The 18,124-nt window shown below is 53.7% G+C and overlaps 1 protein-coding gene and 1 long non-coding RNA gene across 12 annotated transcripts; one reads left to right on the forward strand and one right to left on the reverse strand.

Moving 5' to 3' along the window:
• Positions 1 to 2,401: 2,401 nt before the first annotated feature.
• LOC122427284 lies at positions 2,402 to 7,586 on the reverse strand. 2 transcript variants are annotated; one of them, XR_006265379.1, is made up of 4 exons: positions 6,428 to 7,586; positions 4,139 to 4,229; positions 3,209 to 3,317; positions 2,402 to 2,770 (listed from the first exon to the last, which is right to left on the reverse strand). It is a non-coding gene; the product is annotated as an uncharacterized LOC122427284 (long non-coding RNA). The 2 variants fall into 2 exon arrangements; XR_006265378.1 differs by lacking the exon at positions 6,428 to 7,586 and having other exon boundaries at positions 4,139 to 5,487.
• HOXC6 (homeobox C6) lies at positions 3,703 to 16,926 on the forward strand. 10 transcript variants are annotated; one of them, XM_043446632.1, is made up of 4 exons: positions 3,740 to 3,838; positions 8,708 to 8,781; positions 14,687 to 15,032; positions 15,752 to 16,926. In XM_043446632.1, the coding sequence occupies exons 3-4, from the start codon at positions 14,879 to 14,881 to the stop codon at positions 16,057 to 16,059; spliced, it is 462 nt and encodes a 153-aa protein (XP_043302567.1). In that variant the 5' UTR covers positions 3,740 to 3,838; positions 8,708 to 8,781; positions 14,687 to 14,878; the 3' UTR covers positions 16,060 to 16,926. The 10 variants fall into 10 exon arrangements, with proteins under 10 accessions (XP_043302570.1, XP_043302572.1, XP_043302566.1 ...); XM_043446636.1 differs by having other exon boundaries at positions 14,807 to 15,032; XM_043446634.1 differs by lacking the exon at positions 3,740 to 3,838 and adding an exon at positions 5,777 to 5,896.
• Positions 16,927 to 18,124: the final 1,198 nt, after the last annotated feature.

The raw sequence follows: 18,124 nt of genomic DNA on the forward strand, positions 1-18,124 counted from the left end.
TCTGTTCTGGCTGTTTCAAGCCCTCTCAGCTTCACCTTGGCAATTGGGCTGCCTGCCCTGCCCTTATAATTTAGGTCATTGGCTTGGGTGGGGGTGGACCCGCTGAGTGGACAGTCCCTCACTCCAGCCACTGCCGGGTAAGGACAGTCTTCATTGGACTCCCCACTCCCCAAAATAAAGGGTTGAAGGCTAAGGGACTCAGGGGGCAAGAGGTCTTTCGGTCCTCCCTGGAGAGTCCTAGACAGAGAAATCTGTTTATGCCAGTAAGATTCTGGTCAACTAATACCAAATTCCAGAGATACAAGCCGTCTGATTCAGCCACCGTCTGATGGGATGAGGGGAGGGGAAGGGATCTTCTGGTATTAAAAACCCAGACCCCCAAAGACTGAAATATTTTTGAGGCCAGACCTCTCTCTCTCTTACTCCCTTCACTCTCTCAGCCTCTATTCTCCCATTCAATGATTTTCCCAGACTTACACCCAGGTCGACTCTAGTTTTGTGTAATTTCACCCGCGTCTGGGTCCCTGGCTCCCACGCAAAGTGGTCTTGAATACAGGATTGGATCAGGCGTCGTTAATAGGGGACTCCTGCGGCCCGAGCGAGGCTACCGATTGGAAGCGCAGGCTGCGGGCAGTCGGGAACAGCTTTGAACAGCTCTGGGGGAAATCTTTCGGAACCTGGGGTCCCAGCTGCCAGTCTCGGGGCCAGCCAGGTAACCCTGTTTGCTGCGGGGAAACACCGGCAGCCCGCCGGGGAGGCCCGAATAGAGAGCATTTCGCTCCGACCTCAGGCCTTCCCACGGGCGTCCAGACTCCGAGGGCCGGCGAGGGTCGTTTCATTTTGAAATGTGGAATTATGCTTGCTATTAATAAAAAAAATCGCTGGCCCAGTAGCCGAGTGGGTTGATCCTACACTAAATGGCTTCGAAGAACCTCACCGAATTTTCCCCACACCCAATGCCCCATTCAACCCCGGCCGTGCGCAGCAATGCCCGTGGCCCCAAGACCGGCGTCGGAGGGCGGGGTGCGTCTGGCGCCCAGCATCGCTTGAGATGCGAAGCATCGGGTGGGCCAAACCCAGAGAGCTCCAGCCGCCCTCTTACAGCACCCGCTCCCCCCCACCCGTGGTGCCCACCGCCTCTGTTTTCTCGTTTGGAGAGAAAAGGAGGCAAAACCCGTTTTATGGGAGAACTTAATTGCGAGCGGGGATGCGCTCTCTTTAGAAACGCGTCCTCCCAAATACTCCCGCCGTCCCATTACCGGAATGGGGACCATTCGGCTGCAGCAGCTAGGACTTTCTCCCATTCTTTACTTTTTTATTAGCCAATCAAAGTGGCTTCCGAAAGCTATTTGTGATTTGTGAAAAATAGTGGCTTTCAAAATGCTGAGTTGAAGCATCTCGCTCATTTCGCCTTGAATTTATTATTCTAATCTCAACCGTAGAGACAGGATAATGCAGCTATTAAGTTGGGGGGCAAATTCGTTTCTCAGGATTAAAAAAAAACCCAAACTCGGCATTGTCTCTCCCTCCCCACTTCGTTGTAGAGGCCAAGGGAATTGCGGGCCTGTAGGGGATCTGGGGGGGGGGGCGCGGAGGATGAGGGAGGTAATAACTGCCCTAAAAGGCTCCTTGGGGGACCCTAGGATGGGAGAGTGAATTGGCCTCCCCAGCCTCAGCTTCCCCAAATGAGATGCCCCAGCAGCTGTGTGCTGGAGAAAGTCACCCCGTGCCAGTTAAAGCGAACTCTAAGACAGGTTGTGCCACAGACTAGAAGTAAAATTTCCGGTGAACTGCCCGCAGAGCTGTCCCATTCTCCCCGAGGCCCATTGTGAAAAGCTGGGCCAGTGCTTCCTTGTCGTAATTTTTAACTACCTGTTATAAAATTTATGGGTGGGTTTGTAAAAGAAACGAGGTCCCTGCATCCGGCTGAGAGAACTGCTTCACTTACTGTGGAGGAAGTTTGGGGAGGGGATGAGGGGACCCCCTGTTGGTTGGGGTGGGGCACCCAGCCCTGGCAGTCCCCATGCCAACACGACTAGGGAACCAAGAGAAGAGCTTTGGGCCTTCAAATCTCCAGCTGGTTGGGAAGAGTGGCTGGGTGGTGACTGGTTGGCAAATAGTCTCTATGGGGGAATTTATTCTGGGCTCCCTCACATTGGATTCATTGCCAAAATCAGGGGTCTGGAGTCTCCCGTGCTCTGGTGTTTAGCATGGAAGGTGGAATTTAAGGGAAGAATAGATTCTTTTTTCAGGGCCTGCAAGGTGTGTCCTAGCTGCCCAGACACTGGGATTTTTCTGAAAAAGGCAGATGGGTTTGGGCCACCTGACCAGACAGGAAAAGGCTTCCTAGGACCATGCACCCACAGGAAAAAGAACTGGGAACTAAGATCGATCATAGGCCTTAATTTTATATTTAATTCTAAAAAGATTAGGAGGAAGCTGCCATCTGAACCTAGGAATTGAGGAGATCTGACAGTAAGGATGGTCCTTGGGGGCGGGGGGGGGGTGAATGTCACTTTCTCGGAGAAAAGAACGTGGGGGTGAGGGGCACTTTGGGAGTTCTGCAGACTGCTCCCCATTCTCGTCCCCCCCCACCAACCAAGCTGCCTCCGCAGGCCTGCCCAGGGCCGGTCTAAACCCTCTCGCTCTTCAGACCATGGCCAGGTCAGTCTTGGTTATCAGGCTTCCAGCGGCCTGCCCCTCCTGTTTCCTTCTGGGGTGGAGTGGGGGGCTTCCCCTACGCCCCAGTGGGAAGGATGTTGTTTTCTTCCTAGAAAAAAATGACAGGGGTAGGCTTAGCATCCCTTTTCAGTCCCTTCACGCCGCAGGGCCGGCCGTCACTGCCCAATGACACAAATCTTTGCAAAGCTTTGGTTCCCCCAGAGCCAACCTTAATACCCCATTTATTAAGGAAAATATGTAAAATTCGGCATGGCAGAGGGAGGCAGCCGACTCAGCGCCAGAATCCTTCCTTGTCTCCTGTCACGTCCCCCCTTCGCCCTTCCGCGCTAGCCAGGAGCAACCCGGCCCGTGGGGAGTGGGCGGTGGGTGGGGGTGGGGTGGGGGTCGGGGGATGCTCCCTCTCCGAGAGAATTGGGTAAACATGGCGACCGCGGCGCCCATTTGCACACGCTACACAAATGCATCGCATTCCCGGTTGTTTGCAGAAAATTTACAGCTGAGTAATAAAAGTTTACGATCGACTCACAAGTTGGATTGGCCACAAGAAGTCATGTGGATTCCATCCATGAACGTGAACTTTTTATTGTGGTTTGTCCGTTCGGAGCGCTCCGCAGAACAGTCCTCCCTGTAAGAGCCTAACCATTGCCAGGGAAACCTGCGCTGGGCGCTCCCTTCATTACTAGTATTTTTTTTATTAATCTGATTAATAATTATTTTCTCCCCTCATTTAATTTTTTTCCTCCCAGCTGGAGTTGCCGGAAGCTGGGAGCACCTGGGGAGGGGGGCGGGGGGGTAGAGGCTGGAGTAGAGGGCACCCCTCTCTCCCTTCCCGACCCTCTAGCCCCCCAAGGGGCAGGAGGAATGCGGGAGCAGGAGTTGAGACAGGGAGCTGCAGATGCCTCAGCCCCTCCCCTCTCCTAAGCTCTCCCTCCTGCCCCCTTCTTGCATCTCTCCTTAATTTTATTTGGCTTTTTTAATTATTGGGACTATTCTTTTTTATTTTGAAATTTCTGTAAAGTATATATATATATATATACATATATATGTATGTGGAGCTGAGACAGGCTCGGCAGCGGCACAGAATGAGGAAAGACGAGAAAGAGAGTGGGAGAGAGAGGCAGAGAGAGAGGGAGAGGGAGAGTGACAGCAACGCCCGGTAAGTGCTTTCTTATTGGTTCAAATATGTAACTAATGGTCCGTAGCTGGGTGGCGGTTTCAAGATAAGGACAGCAACGGCTTGTCTTGGTTAGAGAGGAGAGGGGGCGAGAGGGTGGGCGCGTGGCAATTATGGGGAGGAAAAGTGGGGGGGTGGTGGAGAAATTGGGTTAAACTGGAATATGGTAGTGGGGGGAAGTATGTTGTCCTTATGTCACTGTACGCTGAAGTTGGGGGTCGGGGGGCCAGAGGACTGCGTGGGGCTCAAGGCCGGGGTCTAGTGCGCGGACCTTGTCCTTACCTGTTATAGATCTGCGGCCTCTTGGCTAACGGGACTGGGACAGAGGGGGCTCGGGAGCTCAAAATCCAGGGCAGAAGAGAGAACCTGTAAGCTGTAACCAATGCCCTCCGAGCAGAGTCAGCCCCCCAACCCCCAAACAAACTTTCCAGCGCCCCCCCCCTGCTCCGCAGCCCCCTCCCTCCCGGAGAGCGCGACCGCTAGGGCTCACACATGCGCAGTGCGGGCCCAGGGCCCGGCAGCGGAGCAGGAAGAGAGCGCAGCTAGGCGGGCGGCGGGGCCAGTTAATTGGCAATTAGGGGGGAGGCTGGTGGCTGGTGCGCGTCAGCGGAGGAGAGAGCGTCTGCCCACCCCCTGCTTCCACCCCCACTCGAGCGGATGGAAAGAGGGGAGGTGCTCTGCACTGCGGGTGGATGGGTGGGGGTGGAGACTCGGTCCTCAAAAGCCATCTTGTGCTTGGAGAATGGGGGCCAATCTACCTTCTCTCCCCCCTCCCCCCGGCCCGGCGTTCTCCACCCCCACCCGCGGCTACCCCATCCAGGATACCAACTGGACTGCTTCACCCGCGTCGCCTGGCTGCTCTGGGCTGTGATCTGCCCTGTCTGGGGCGGAGGTGGGAATTGGAGAGGCCCTAGAATGGGTGGGGACAGGGACCAGGCCTCGCCGGCAGGGCCTCCTGGATGAGCAAAGGTAGTGAGGTCTCAAGGCACGGCTGGGGCACGGCTGGCTCAAGGGGTCGGGACTCAGAATTGGGCGGCCCGGAGGGTCCTGGGCGCTGGGGATCTTCCTAATAATTGGTGCTAATGGCGTGTTGTATAGTCTTAACCCAACACATATGGTTTCATAACACAGTGGCTTAATTTCTTCCAAATGTACGTGGCCCTGAATGTGTTGCAGCTTGATATATGTCCCCGCCCTGCTCCCTGGCCTGGGTCCGAGGCGGCCCCTATATGTGTGAGCTTCTGTTTATAAAGGGCAACGCACACATACTCGCTTACACACCCAAGGCAGACACACCCTAGAGCTGGGGGAGGGGAGGGTGCATATTTCTGGAGAGATCCGAGAGTCTAGGGGCCAGAGTCCCCTTCAGCCCGAGCCAAGAGCACCCCCCATCCTCTCCCAAACGCGTGACTGGGCTTCTGCGCCAAGCCCGAGTGGGGGAGGGGACCGCTCCTCGATTTCCTGTTTAAACCCAGACTGGTCGCCTGGGGGGTGGGGGGGAGATAACCTGTTTTATCAAATTTTAAAAAATATAGTTCGACTGCATTCAAATCAAACCTCTTGGGCCCGAGTTGACTGTGAATCTTCCCTCCCCTCCCCCCACAATCCCCTTCCCTTCCTCTCCTGCCCCCCCAAAATTCCCCTTTCGCAGCCGACATAAAGGCCTGGGAGGTATTCTCCCGGGGGAAGAAATGGCATTTTCTCTCCCCCTTCCCCCCCCCCCCCCACCAATAGGACTTGTGTGTGTCGGCAGAGGCGTCTGCCGAGGGGCTAATTTCGCGTTCCTTGTTTACGATCGAGAAAAGCGCTTGGCTCTCCCCAAATGGGCCCAGCCCGCCGCCCGCTCCGGCTGCCGCGCGCTCTCTCGCCGCCCCGGCGCGGCCCTGGGGCTGACGCCCCGGGGAGCCAGGCCGCGGCCGCTCAGACCCCGAGTCCGTGCGACCTGCAAAGGGCGAGGGGAGTACCGTGGGCCAGTGGAGGGGCCCCGGAGGCCTGAAAATGGGAGCTTTTCTCCTGGCGTATTCTGGGAACCGCCGATCGGTGAGGCCTCTATTTCTCTTTCGCTGTATTTTGTCTGCCCCCGCCGCAGCAGATGGCCGCACTGACTGGGGGAGGGGGACAAGTCTTTGTTCACCCCCCCACCCCAGGACAACAGTTTCCGGAGAAGGCCACTCGGCCACTCGGGCCAGTGGGGATTCACCTGGAATACTAGAGGGGACCCCCTCCCTTTGGAGGGGTGGGCCTGGGCTAGGCTGGGGTATCACCATCGGCCTACAGGGATCTAACCAAACCAAAATGGTTGGTGAGATTTCACAGTGGTATGGTTGGTGGTTGTCGGCTTAGCAGCACCATCCTGAAATGTCCTTATATATTATTTTTATACATTGATTCTCTGTCCCTTCTTGGCTAGGGTCCTGCAGGCCCCCACTCATTTCACCCCTAGACTCTCCTCAGGACCCAGAGGGATGCAGAGACAGTCTAGCAGCAGTGACCGGCCCTAGTTTTCCATTTTCTAGTCTGGCCAGGGGAAAAACCCAGCCCCAAACGCCAGCCCCTTCCTTCCCTCCTTACTTTCGATTTTCCTTCCTTTCTCTCTCTCCCTCGATGGCACTCAAACAGAAGCACAAAAGGGGCCACCCGTGGCAACCCTCAGCCTCCTTGCAGGCCAAATTCCCTGTGGACAAGGTCCTAAGAGCAGGAGGACACTGCTGTGATTATCTAATAATAGCCAGAGCAGCTGAGAATAGAATTGGGCTCAAGGACTCTGCACACCCAGAGCTAAGGCCAGGCAGAAGCCCTGAATCCGTGGGTCAGGGTCTAGTGACACTCCTTTGAGCCCGGGGCCCCCAACAGTCTCCACTGAGTCCACTCTTTGGGTACCTCAGGCCTGTCCCTTACGGGGCTTTGTCAGTCCTGCCACGGGCTGTATTTTATGCGCCAGCTCCTAACTAAGGAGAAATGGGCAGAGCAAACCCTTTCTCTCCCTGGTCTGACAGTTGTGATCCCCACGAAGAATGCGACCTTGTTTGGAGAAGGCGGCCTTGTTGGGTTGGCTGTTGTGTTCCGAAACCAGGCTTGGTAGCTTTATACGTTTATTAGATAGAGGCTCAAATGTACGGGCGCAGACTTCTGCACGAATATATACAGACTCATGTTTCCTCAGTGGTTAATTGTGTATTACCATGCCTATATTCGCTCAAACACCATTTTATGTGCGTGCGAAATTTTGTTAGCCCTCACTAGATGGGCTTGGGCTCAAGGAGGCACTGGGTGCACTCTGTGCGTGCTCTGCTGAAAATGTGTTCATGTTGGAATCGGAGTATGCGGGTATCCGTAACCGAGAGATGCCACAAAGGTTTTCTTGGATCTTATTGCCTTCGCTGTCCAAGCAGCTGGGCTGGGGAAAGATTGACTCCCTTCTGCTTCCTCTCCACACCTCCCTGCAGACTTCCCCAACTCAGGATTGTTTGAGCAGGCGAACCCAGTTGTGCTGAAAGTGAGTTCGGTGGGAAACTTTGCTGGGTGAGGCATGCCTGTGAGCAGTTTTGAGCAGTCGCTGGGCCCTGGTGTTCGAAGCCTTGCTGAGGCCGCAGAGAAGATTGGAGTGGTTAATAAGGTGGCCTCTGGGCAATGATCTGGGGCGGCTGTGGACGGACTAAGGTGCCTGGAGAGGCCTCTGGAGAAAGCCAGCCAGACGGATGGGGGTGCGGTGAATGCCTGTCTCCCCACTCCTGCTTGCTCTGGCTGCTCACAGGGTCTCAGCTTTGCCTGTGTCATCTGTGGAGCAGGCTAGGGGATTTCAAAGTTCGCCAGAAACCTAGATCTGGTTACTGGTGGGACTTTATTTTAATCCTCTACTACCTAAGCCGGAGAGATAGCTGAAGCTTGGTCTGACCGCCTATGGCCTAGAGCACTGAGTGTGGGCCAGGGCTGAGAATTAACCAGTCTTCTTTCTCCCTTCTGGGCCCAAGGAAAGACAGAGGCTGGGGTATAAATGTCCATTAAAACCCCCAGGAAAGAAAGTAAGGATGGGAGAGGAGCTGGCGGGGGTTTAACTCCACTCCTAGGTGATCAGGTTCCTCCCCAGAATCTCCTGTCCAGACTTGCCACGGGTGCGAGGCGTGCAGCTCTTTCCCATCTTCTCTCGCACCAAGGGCAGCCTTGAGCTTTTAGGCCTTGGCGGCCCCGAGTGCCAGGGTGACATTACCCCCAAAGTGTGCTCCTCACCACAGCCCACGGCCTCTGCCACGGCGCTGCAGCCGCCCCTGTTTATTGTGTCTGTGAGTTGTTTACTTGTTTTGTCTGCTGCCACCCTGCGTCAGAAACCCGCCAAACAGCAAACTCACCCAGGAGAACAAAGTGCGGCGCTATCCTGAACTCCCTCCCCTTTCCGGCACCCCGCTCCCGCCGTTCCCACCTCCCTCACTCTCCCTTTCCGAGGGGAGGAAGCAGAAATCGTCCTAAAATAGGGCAGCTGTTTATAGGGTTGGGGGAATTATGGGGACACCATAAACCTCCGGGTGTCCTGGTGGTGGAGAGACAGAGCAGCCCTCCCCTGGCCTCCAGCTTTTTTTCCTTTCCCCTGGCAACTGCTCAGTTAAGGGGGCCACACTCATTGAGAAAGCCGAATCCCCCTCACCCCACTCCTTTCTGCAGGAGTTTTCCCTGAGACACAGGTTGTTGGGTTTTAAATCAGGCTAATGTTGGCGGATTCATAAAGCTAGATAAAGCATGTCGCTCTCCTCATCACCCTCCCTTCTCAGCCCCCCAAAATAGCAGTGAATTTAAGCAAATCCTACAAAATTAAATTGCTCCTTCACTAAAGATCCTATAAATCTCCAATCTCGCCAGGTGTAGAGTCAGAGAGGCCGCTGTTCGCCTCTAATTTTGCTCCTGGCTATCAAATCTGAAAGAGTATCATCGAAGTAAGTAATATTCTCGTTTCTGAAATTAATTCCCCCCTCCCCATCTCTCTCCCTCTTTTCGCCAGCGCAGATTAAATGGTTCTTTCAGATCTGCAAACAATAAAGGATAAAATTATTTATAGGGAAATGAGGACAGTGTTTCTTGTTGGCTTATTGTTCCAGAACATAATGACATTTTATTTTCGAGTGGGAGAACTTAGACCAGGGGAAGAAGAAGGGGACAGGTGGGGGGAGAGAAAGTGAGGGCAGGCAGGGAACCCACACACAAAACTCCTGCTGTATGTAGTAACTTTTATGAAATTTACAATTTCCTCATGACAAGTCACTGTGACGTCATAAATGCCGCGTTCTTGTTCGTGAATTTTACCATTCTCAAAACTTCCAAAATGGATCCAAGCAGTACTCTGCATGGAGGGATATAAGAGAAGCCAGAAAATTGGGGATCCTTTGTTCTCATTCTGGGGGCCAAAAATATTCTGAGTGTTCTGGATTTTAATTTTCCCTCCTGGGCCAAGCAGGACTATTTGCTTTCCCTCCCTGAAATGTCACTCAGGGTCTGAATTCCCTCCCCATTCCCAATGGGGATGAGACACTATGTCTGAAGGCTCTCTGTATGCCCCCTCCTCAGTTGATAGCTGCTTGGGATAGAGGTGGGAGGCTTGGGGGCCAGGCCCCCAAAGCCAGAAATGATTTCTTCCAGAGGGGGCCCAAAGGAGCTCAGGGCTGAGTGCAGTGGGACAGAGATGTTGAAGACCTACTGTACTTCTTAACCTTCAGCCAAAGAAGCCAAACAAATGCCGGTGTGGGAGTTTGTGTCTGCTGATGGTAGCAGCATTAGGTGGCGTGGTGGTAAAGAAAGGTCAGGCAGAAATCTGGAAAGAGAGAAGGAGAAGAGAAAATATGATGTGAGTTAGCCAAGCCCCTCCAGGTACCTTTCTTCTCTGTTTAATTGCAAATAAAGCAAAAGCAGCTTGGGCAGCCTCTCAACCTCTCAGCTCAAAAGCGCAGGCCTCTGAGGTGTTTGGGGCAGTTCTCAGGAGCTTGACATGCCCCATCTGGCCTTTTCTTCCGTCCCGCCTCCCTGCTGCCCCCCAGCTCCATTCAGCTGGCCAGCCTGGGCCCTGTCCCCAGAATATCAGCACCCCCAAATGGGATCCATTTCCGGGCTGGGTGTGTCAAATTTCACTTTTCTCCAAGTGTCTCCATGCCTCAACTTTGAAAGGAGAAAGAGCATTCTTTTTTGCAGTGCAATGTGTGTATGGAGAGGTATGAGCTCAGACAGTTTCCCCACTGGATCTTTGAGAAGTTGGGGGCTCCTTGGGTCAGCTATGCTGGGGTGTCCCCAGGCAGACCCAGTTCCTTGCGTTCAGGTTCTCTGACGGACTAGGAAACTCTCTTTGCAAGCCTTTTACTCTGCATTCTGTGGAGATCAAAGGATCTCTTACACAAAACACTAGGCGTTTGGAGTAGGATTTATTTTTTTAATTTTTAAATAAATAAAATCCTATCATAAGCCAGTCGGGCCAACTGAGCAGTCATTCTAGAACAGCAAAGCCTTAACCAAACAGTGCTATTGTGAGGTGAGCTGAACAATTATTGAAACTCAGCTTTCTCTGCAAGAGGGATTTCAGCCCTCGCCCAGTGGCACAAAAGGGGCCAGTGGGGCAACCGCTCCTCTCCCACCCTGGAAGTCAAGGATCCAGGGGGTGGGCCGGGCAGCTGTAGGGGCTTCCAGGCAGCCAGGCGCTCAGGCCGAGTGCTGAGTCCTGCGGCTCCAGTGCCCGCGTCCCTGAGCAGCCTTCGGAGGCGCCGGGCTGCAGTTGGTGGCGCCGGCAGCCAGGAGTGGAGTGTGTATGTATCTGTGTGTGAGGCTGGGTGAGTCACAGACAGCGGCACAGAGTTGGGGGATCTGGGGAGAGAGAGAAGACTGGCAGAACACAAACTAAGCAGGACCTCTGGAGAAGACTGGCCCCCCAAAAAAATTCCAGATCTCATGCCTCTCACTTCACATACCCTTCCCCAAGAAATTAATACATTTCCCAGAGCAGAGTGGAAAGCAAAGGCAGGCAAGTTGAGGCCCACCCATGAACCCCTCCAGGGCCAGAGGCCAGTCCCAGTCAACCTCCCCAATTCAGAGCTACACAGTTCCCCAACCCCCAGTCTGGAGCAGGATAAGGCTGGAATAGGAGCCTTAACACTTGCCCTGGGAAACCCTCCAGTGTCCAGCCTCCAATGCAACCCTTGGGGACTCCCGACCAATGACTGCCCCCCATTTAGGCTCAGGGTGCCTACAATGAGTTCTCTCCTATAATTAGTGTTCATGAAAAGCATGTGTTTTGGTTGCTGGGACAGGGAGCGGCAACTTTCCCCCTTTATTCCTTTTCTGTATTTTTTGAATTCTGTTTTTGAATCCACTGATTCCAGCTCCGAAAGCGAAAATCCGTTCTTGCCGCCAGCCCCCCTCCAGAGGCCGAAGGGGCAGAGCAAGTCGGAGACCTGCGGGCCTGATGAGGGGGTGTTCTCTGATTTCTCTAGGCTTGTTTTATAGAAACAAAGAACTAGTTCTCCCCCCTCCTTCCCAGGACTTGTGCATATTTACAAGAGCTCAACTGCAGTTTTAATAAAACATCTGTTCTTGCTTCTGCTGATGAGTTTCCATAATTGTTTTCAGACAAATTTAACAGGAAAATATAAATATATTTAGAAAAACCCAAGTCCCAGCTTTCCCCCCATAGACAGTCGTTCTTTTGCCAAAAAAATAAAATTAACATGAAATGAGAAAAGGAAAATATAATCCAATGGAGGGAAGATTCGGCTCATCTGACTTGCTCTCCCCCCTTGGAGCGAATCCTTCCAGCAAATTTCAGCTGCATAATTAAAGATCTAACTGAAGGAAGAAGGCTTCTTTCCTGAGGAATGAAAGGTGATGGGGGAAAAGTGTGTTAGAAACTAATTTTGCTGAAAGTCTTTAAGCAGTGGCAGAATTTATTTGTATTTCTGCTTCCCCTTCTCCCCTCTTCCAGCATTTCTGCCTTTCCCCCCCAGCAGCTGGTTCCTGTTCATTATAAATTGGCGAGACCTTTCAGTCTCTGCCCTCTGTTTAGGGACGTAATAAAACACTTAACTTTCCGGGGCTGAGACTTACATTCTGCTCCTCAGGGCGCCCACCCCCGCGCCCACTGCCTTTAGGCCCCAAAGGGGACTCTCCCCAACTTGGGCACCCTTTTCCTCTCCACACTTGGTTTATAAGGGGCTCAAGGAAACAAACCCAGGCGTCCTTGCTGGGGAGCTGCTGCACATGCTTCCCCAGAAGCCCCTTCTTTCTTCCAAGGTCCTTCCTTCCCCCACCCACCCATAAAAGAGATTTAAAAATACATAGAAAATCAACACTCATTGAAAGCGAAACCTCATTAAGACATCCTATCTTCCATCATTCAATTTGTTGTACATTGCAACAATTTAATATCTTGAAGGAAATATCACTGACATGATTTATCCCTCTAGCAATCTCTCTCTGAAGGGGGGGCGGGGAGGGAATTTACTCTCTCTTCCGGCCTGTTCTACGTGTTACACTGCTATCCTTAGGGCAGAATTGAGACTGGGAACTCTGAGAGCGGCTACTGGTGTCCAGGGGGGCACTGACTTGTTCCTTAGTTCAGCCCCCTCGGCCTTCCACCCCCTCCCCACTTCTCTTTCCCTCTCCCTCTTGCCCTCCAGGGGGCCTGGAGCCCCAGCCAGCTGTTGGAAACCCCTGCCCAGGCATGCCATGAATTCGAGGACAGCTGGATTCTAGAGCGAAAAGCAGCTCTTGCTGGTGTCTGTTTGTGTACCTGCCATGACACCCCAAAATGAGACAACTCATCTCAAAATTTCTTTCTTAGTTTAAGAATCCTCCTCTACACTTCACCTTCATTTCCTTGGGGAAGAGGAAAGTATGGTCCAAGAGAGGGAGCCTTTATAATTATAGGGGCCTTCCCCCTGCCCTTCTAAACACCAACAAGTTTCTCTCCTCTCTGATGGACGGGGCTGTATTTTTAAAAGCCAACACAAATTGTCTCGCAGGAAGACTCTTCCATCCCGTAACGAGGTTCATGTATTAACTAACATGTTGTCTCCATCAGCTCCTACACACTGTCTGCTTTTGGGTTCGAAACTTTATTTTTCCCCCCTAGCGACACTCCAGGGAAACCTTAACGTTACAGAAGATGAATAAACGAGTTTTTTTCCCAGTGTAGTCCCGTTTATGGCTTTATTGCTACCCATTGATTACTCCGCTTTGTTACACAGAAGGAAAAGATCATAAAATCCGGCGACATCCGGGTTCTTGTTATAGCCAGTTCTCCCCCTCCCCAAAATGGTGAGGGGAAAATATGAGCTTCCTCTGCTCCCTTCGCTTGCCCCACCACCCCCCTCTTTGTCAACTCAGAGCATTTTCGGCCTATGTTACAATATCAAAAGAAGTTTGGATTAATCAGGAGGAAAAAGCCCATCTGCACACCTTCCGCTGTTTCCGTTCGCCCACTACGGCTCCTCAGAAGCCTCGGACTCAGCTGCCTTTTCCTAACCTTCTCTTCCTTTTTCTCAGCCCCCAGGTGGGAAGAAAATGGGGGTAGGGAGCTGCTGAGAGGCCTGGCCCCACCAGGTGTGGCTGGCCCTTGGGAGAGAGCGCCCCAGGAAACCTTGGCTGGAATCTCCAAGCCCCAGAGAGCTCAGGTCCAGGGGCACTTCCCTTGGCAGGACAGTGTCCGAAGAGGGCAGGGGCTTGAGGCTGCAAGACACTCTGTGTCTCTGTGTCCATCAGAGCTCCACCAGCCTTCTCTCTTTGGCTGGATGCTATGTGAATTACCCCAACGGCCCTGGCTGGCTCCAAATCATAAATTCTCACCAACATAAACAGGAGTTGATGTGTCTAGAAAGACTCTCAGAGTTCTTTCTTCCTTTTTCTCTCTCTCTCCCACCTTTTACTTCTTTCTCTCCCTTTCCTATGATATTTTCAAATAAATTTTCCCTTTTAGGCAAAACTGCTACAAGAGTTTCCCCAAAAAGGGGTTCCTGATCAGGAGGAGGTAGAGGGGGGCTAGGAGGAAGAGGAAGCAGATGCATGGCTCCTTTGCACACCTCAGCTCTGCCACTGCACCCTGAAGTCTCAGCCTTCCCTCTTTAGATTTAGGGGCTCCCCACATGCCCCCCGCCACCCCCAACTCTCAGACACACTCTCCTTCCTCTAAGCACCATGTCTTTTGCAATTTCTTTCCATTCTTGATTTTTTAAAAAAATTATTTGGGTAAAAATAGACTGGTTTAAAGATGGGAACTCTCTCCTTGGAGTATCAAACAAGGATTTCCTGTAAGATTTCTGGGGAACCCCCTGAACTGGGAAGGCGTTCCTCCTATGGAGAAATCAAAGTGTAACTTTAGAAGAGGGCAGATATAAAAGATGAAATCAGATTGAAAATACAGAGATTTCTCCTGTGGCCAGCAAAGTTAGCTGGGGCTGAGAGATTTCCTGGGAGTGCAACTCTCCTTTTCTGGGCCCCAAGGCCCTGCTCGCGGACATTCACCCTTCCTTCACCTTCAAATCAGTTCCCTTACATATATATTTTTAAAAGAAATCCAAGTCTTACTTTCAAAGCACACACTTAGTCTCAACTAGGGAATCAACAGAAGCAGAAGCGATTTTTTTCCCCCTTCTTGACATCTGGCTTGCGATTGGCTAGGAGGGGGTCAGCTGACTTTGTCATTTTGTCTGTCCTGGATTGGAGCCGTCCCTATAACCATCTAGTTCCGAGTACAAACTGGAGACAGAAATAAATATTAAAGAAATCATAGCCCGACCAGGTAAAGGCAAAGGGATGAATTCCTACTTCACTAACCCTTCCTTATCCTGCCACCTCGCCGGGGGCCAGGACGTCCTCCCCAACGTCGCCCTCAATTCCACCGCCTATGATCCAGTGAGGCATTTCTCGACCTATGGAGCGGCCGTGGCTCAGAACCGGATCTACTCGACTCCCTTTTATTCGCCACAGGAGAATGTCGTGTTCAGTTCCAGCCGAGGGCCGTATGACTATGGATCTAATTCCTTTTACCAGGAGAAAGACATGCTCTCAAACTGCAGACAAAACACCTTAGGACATAACACACAGACCTCAATCGCTCAGGATTTTAGTTCTGAGCAGGGCAGGACTGCGCCCCAGGACCAGAAAGCCAGTATCCAGATTTACCCCTGGATGCAGCGAATGAATTCGCACAGTGGTGAGTTTTACAGCTCCGAGATATAAATTAAATAAACTGAACTGGCTTTATGACCGGCTTCCCTAGAAGAACGGGCGGAGAGAGTTTTTTATGGCCCCATAAAAACAATCACGCTCGTCTCCTCGCCGACGCGGAGACAGGGCCCCCTCTTCTGCCCCCTCTGCTCGCCTCCTGCTTGCTTGCAGGGGCCTGGCCCCCTCGGCCCCTGACGGATTGGAGGGCTCCAAGGCGAGTTGAGGGGGCAGGAACAGGGCAGGGGATGAGGGGAGGGGGTGGGGGAGCCCCCCAAAGTCGAGTCAGACTGAGGAGAAGGGAGGGGGAGAGAATGGGACAGAGAAGTGGGGAGAAGTTTCCAGGAGCTAGGGCGCTTGGGGAGATGGGGGAGCCCAGACCTTGAGAATGGGGCCTCATCCCCAGTGTTTTGAGATTTTTCTTAAAAATCAGCTTTTAGGTTACAGCTTCCTGCTTGGTTCTGTCCCCCCACCCCCCCCACACCTTTCTTTGGGACACACCTACCAACCCGGGGGGGGGACTGAATGAGGTTAGGATCCTGGCTGTACCCCCAGTGGGGGTGGGGACAGCAGAGGGGAGAAGGCTGGAGCCGGAGGGGGCCCGTGAGTGCTGGCCAAGTTGGGAGGGTCAGGGCTGTGCTAGGCTAGATCATCTGCAGAGGATGCCTTGCTGATTGTTTGTAGCGTATTTTGTGCCCGGATCTCTAGGGGTCGGCTATGGAGCGGACCGGAGGCGCGGTCGCCAGATCTACTCGAGGTACCAGACGCTGGAACTGGAGAAGGAATTTCACTTCAACCGCTACCTAACGCGGCGCCGGCGCATCGAGATCGCCAACGCGCTCTGCCTGACCGAGCGACAGATCAAAATCTGGTTCCAGAACCGCCGGATGAAATGGAAAAAAGAGTCTAATCTCACGTCCACGCTCTCAGGGGGCGGCGGAGGGGCCGCAGCCGACAGCCTGGGCGGAAAAGAGGAAAAGCGGGAAGAGACAGAAGAGGAGAAGCAGAAAGAGTGACCAGGACTGTCCCCGCCACCCCTCTTTCTCCTGCTCCCTCGCCCCCCCCCCCAATACCCTCCTAATCACACACTCTATATTTATCACTGGCACAATTGATGTGTTTGGACTCCCTGAGACAAAATTAGGGAGTCAAATATGGACCTGAAAAGTCAACTCTGGACGCCCCCCTCCCTCACCGCACAAACTCTTTTCACCAGGCGCCTCCTCCTCCTCGCTCCCTCGCTAGCTCGTTCTCGGCTCGTCTGCAGGCCCCTTCCCCCGCCCAGGCCTTGGGGCTCGTCCCTGAACCTCGCTTTAGACTCCACAGATCTCCCTCCAAACGAGGACTTGGCCTCCCACCCCCTCGGCGCCCCCCATCCCCGCCCCCGCGCAGAGAGCCGGCTCCCGGGCCCCGGGGGCCTCTGCTCCCGGGCCTCAGGGCCGGGCCTGGCAGCCGGGGAGGGCGGGAGGCCCGAGGAGGGCGCGTCGGGGGCCCCACAGCAGCCCCCAGGGCCTCCCCGCAGCCCCCGCCCGGCCCCTCTGCCCCAGCAAATGCCCAGCCCAGGCGAATTGTATTTAAAGAATCCTGGGGGTCATTATGGCATATTACAAACTGTGACCGTTTCTGTGTGAATATTTTTAGCTGTATTTGTGGTCTCTGTATTTATATTTATGTTTAGCACCGTCCGTGTTCCAATCCCATCTTTAAAAGGGGGAAAAAAAAAAGAGGGAAAATTACAAAAAGAAAGTGAACGACGTTTGTTTAGCCAGTAGGAGAAAAAAAATAAATTAAAAAAATTCCCTCGTGTTACCCTCCTGTATAAATCCGACCTCTGGATCCGTTCTCGAATATTTAATAAAACTGATATTATTTTTAAAAGTTTATATCGGGATTTCTGTTACTTCGCTCGCCCGCCGGCCTCAGGCTGAAAGTTGGAGCAGGCTCTGAGCGCTCCCGCGTCTGCCCGCCGCCTGCGAGCCCCCGGCCCCCTGCACGCGCCTGGCCCGGCCCGGCGCCGATCCCGGCCTTGCGGTTCTCCCGGGGATCGCACTGGGGGCTGGGAGGCCTCTCCGGGCTCCCCACGCAGAGCAACGCACTCAAACCGCAAAAAAAAAGGCCGGATGGGTTTGGTTGGGGGTACAGTGGGACCCCGGGTTGGCCGCATTGGTCTCCGGCCCCACACAGGCCTTTCTTCCTGCCTTTGGTAGTTTGGGGTCCTCGGCTTCTGAACCCCGGACCCCCAAAGCCCAGAAAGGCCGCATCATCCAGGCCCCAGGTCGCCCCCGCCCACTCCCCGGAGTAGGGAGGGAGGCGCCGGAGCCAGCAAGGCAGCCCCCGGCCCGCGCCAGGATTCTTGCGAAACGTGGCGGAGGCGGAGAGCCGAGGGGAAAAAGACCGCCGGGATCTGAGTCCTTCGGCAGGGTCTGAGCGATTCAAGGACATCTCAGAAAAGAAAGCCTGGAAACTGAGCCTGCTCTGGGACTCCTGACGTGGCCGGGACCAAATTCCTTCTTCCTTACTTCTCCAGCCCCAGTCTTTTCCTTACTGTTTCTTCTCCCCTCAAACTAGGCCAGTGAGGAGCGCAGCCAGACCCTAGCCTTTCCCCCGCTCAGGCCGTCTTTCCAAAGCCCAGCCAGAGAAACCTGAGTGGATGTAGGGGGTGAGGTATTGAGGGGGTCTCCCGGAGGGAAAAAAATCCGCCAGAGTTTTCCAGACCTTCCAGATCCTCGCCAGCGCCCCCTCCAGCGCCTCCACCAGCGGGGGGGTGCCGAAGGGGGGCTTCTCCTGGCAGGGGCGGAGATTTCCTGGGGAGAGGCAGGCAGGAAAGAATAAGACTTGGGGCTAGGGGAGGGGGGTCGGAAAGGGGCCGAATGGCTGCCGAGGCCCTGGTGTCGGGCTGTGAAGGTAGCCCAGGCGCCTGCCCTGCCCACCCCCATCCCCCTGCCCCAGCCAGGTCCTTTGGGAGACCTCCAGATAGCTCAGAAATTGCTCTCCCTTGGACCTTCTGAACCCAGGTCCCTGGAAAGCCTAGTTCAGAGGCCTTTTCCCCAAAGGGCACAAAACAGGCCTCTTCCTTTGCCC

This window comes from Cervus canadensis, chromosome 25 (assembly GCF_019320065.1).
Source record: "Cervus canadensis isolate Bull #8, Minnesota chromosome 25, ASM1932006v1, whole genome shotgun sequence".
Taxonomy (NCBI): Eukaryota; Metazoa; Chordata; class Mammalia; order Artiodactyla; family Cervidae; genus Cervus; species Cervus canadensis.

Excerpts from the sequence above, each read along its gene's own strand:
- HOXC6 (XM_043446626.1), top strand. The coding sequence starts at position 14,633 with ATGAATTCCTACTTCACTAACCCTTCCTTATCCTGCCACCTCGCCGGG. Across the intron at positions 15,033-15,751 it reads GCGAATGAATTCGCACAGTG|GGGTCGGCTATGGAGCGGAC; the intron begins GTGAGTTTTACA and ends CCGGATCTCTAG.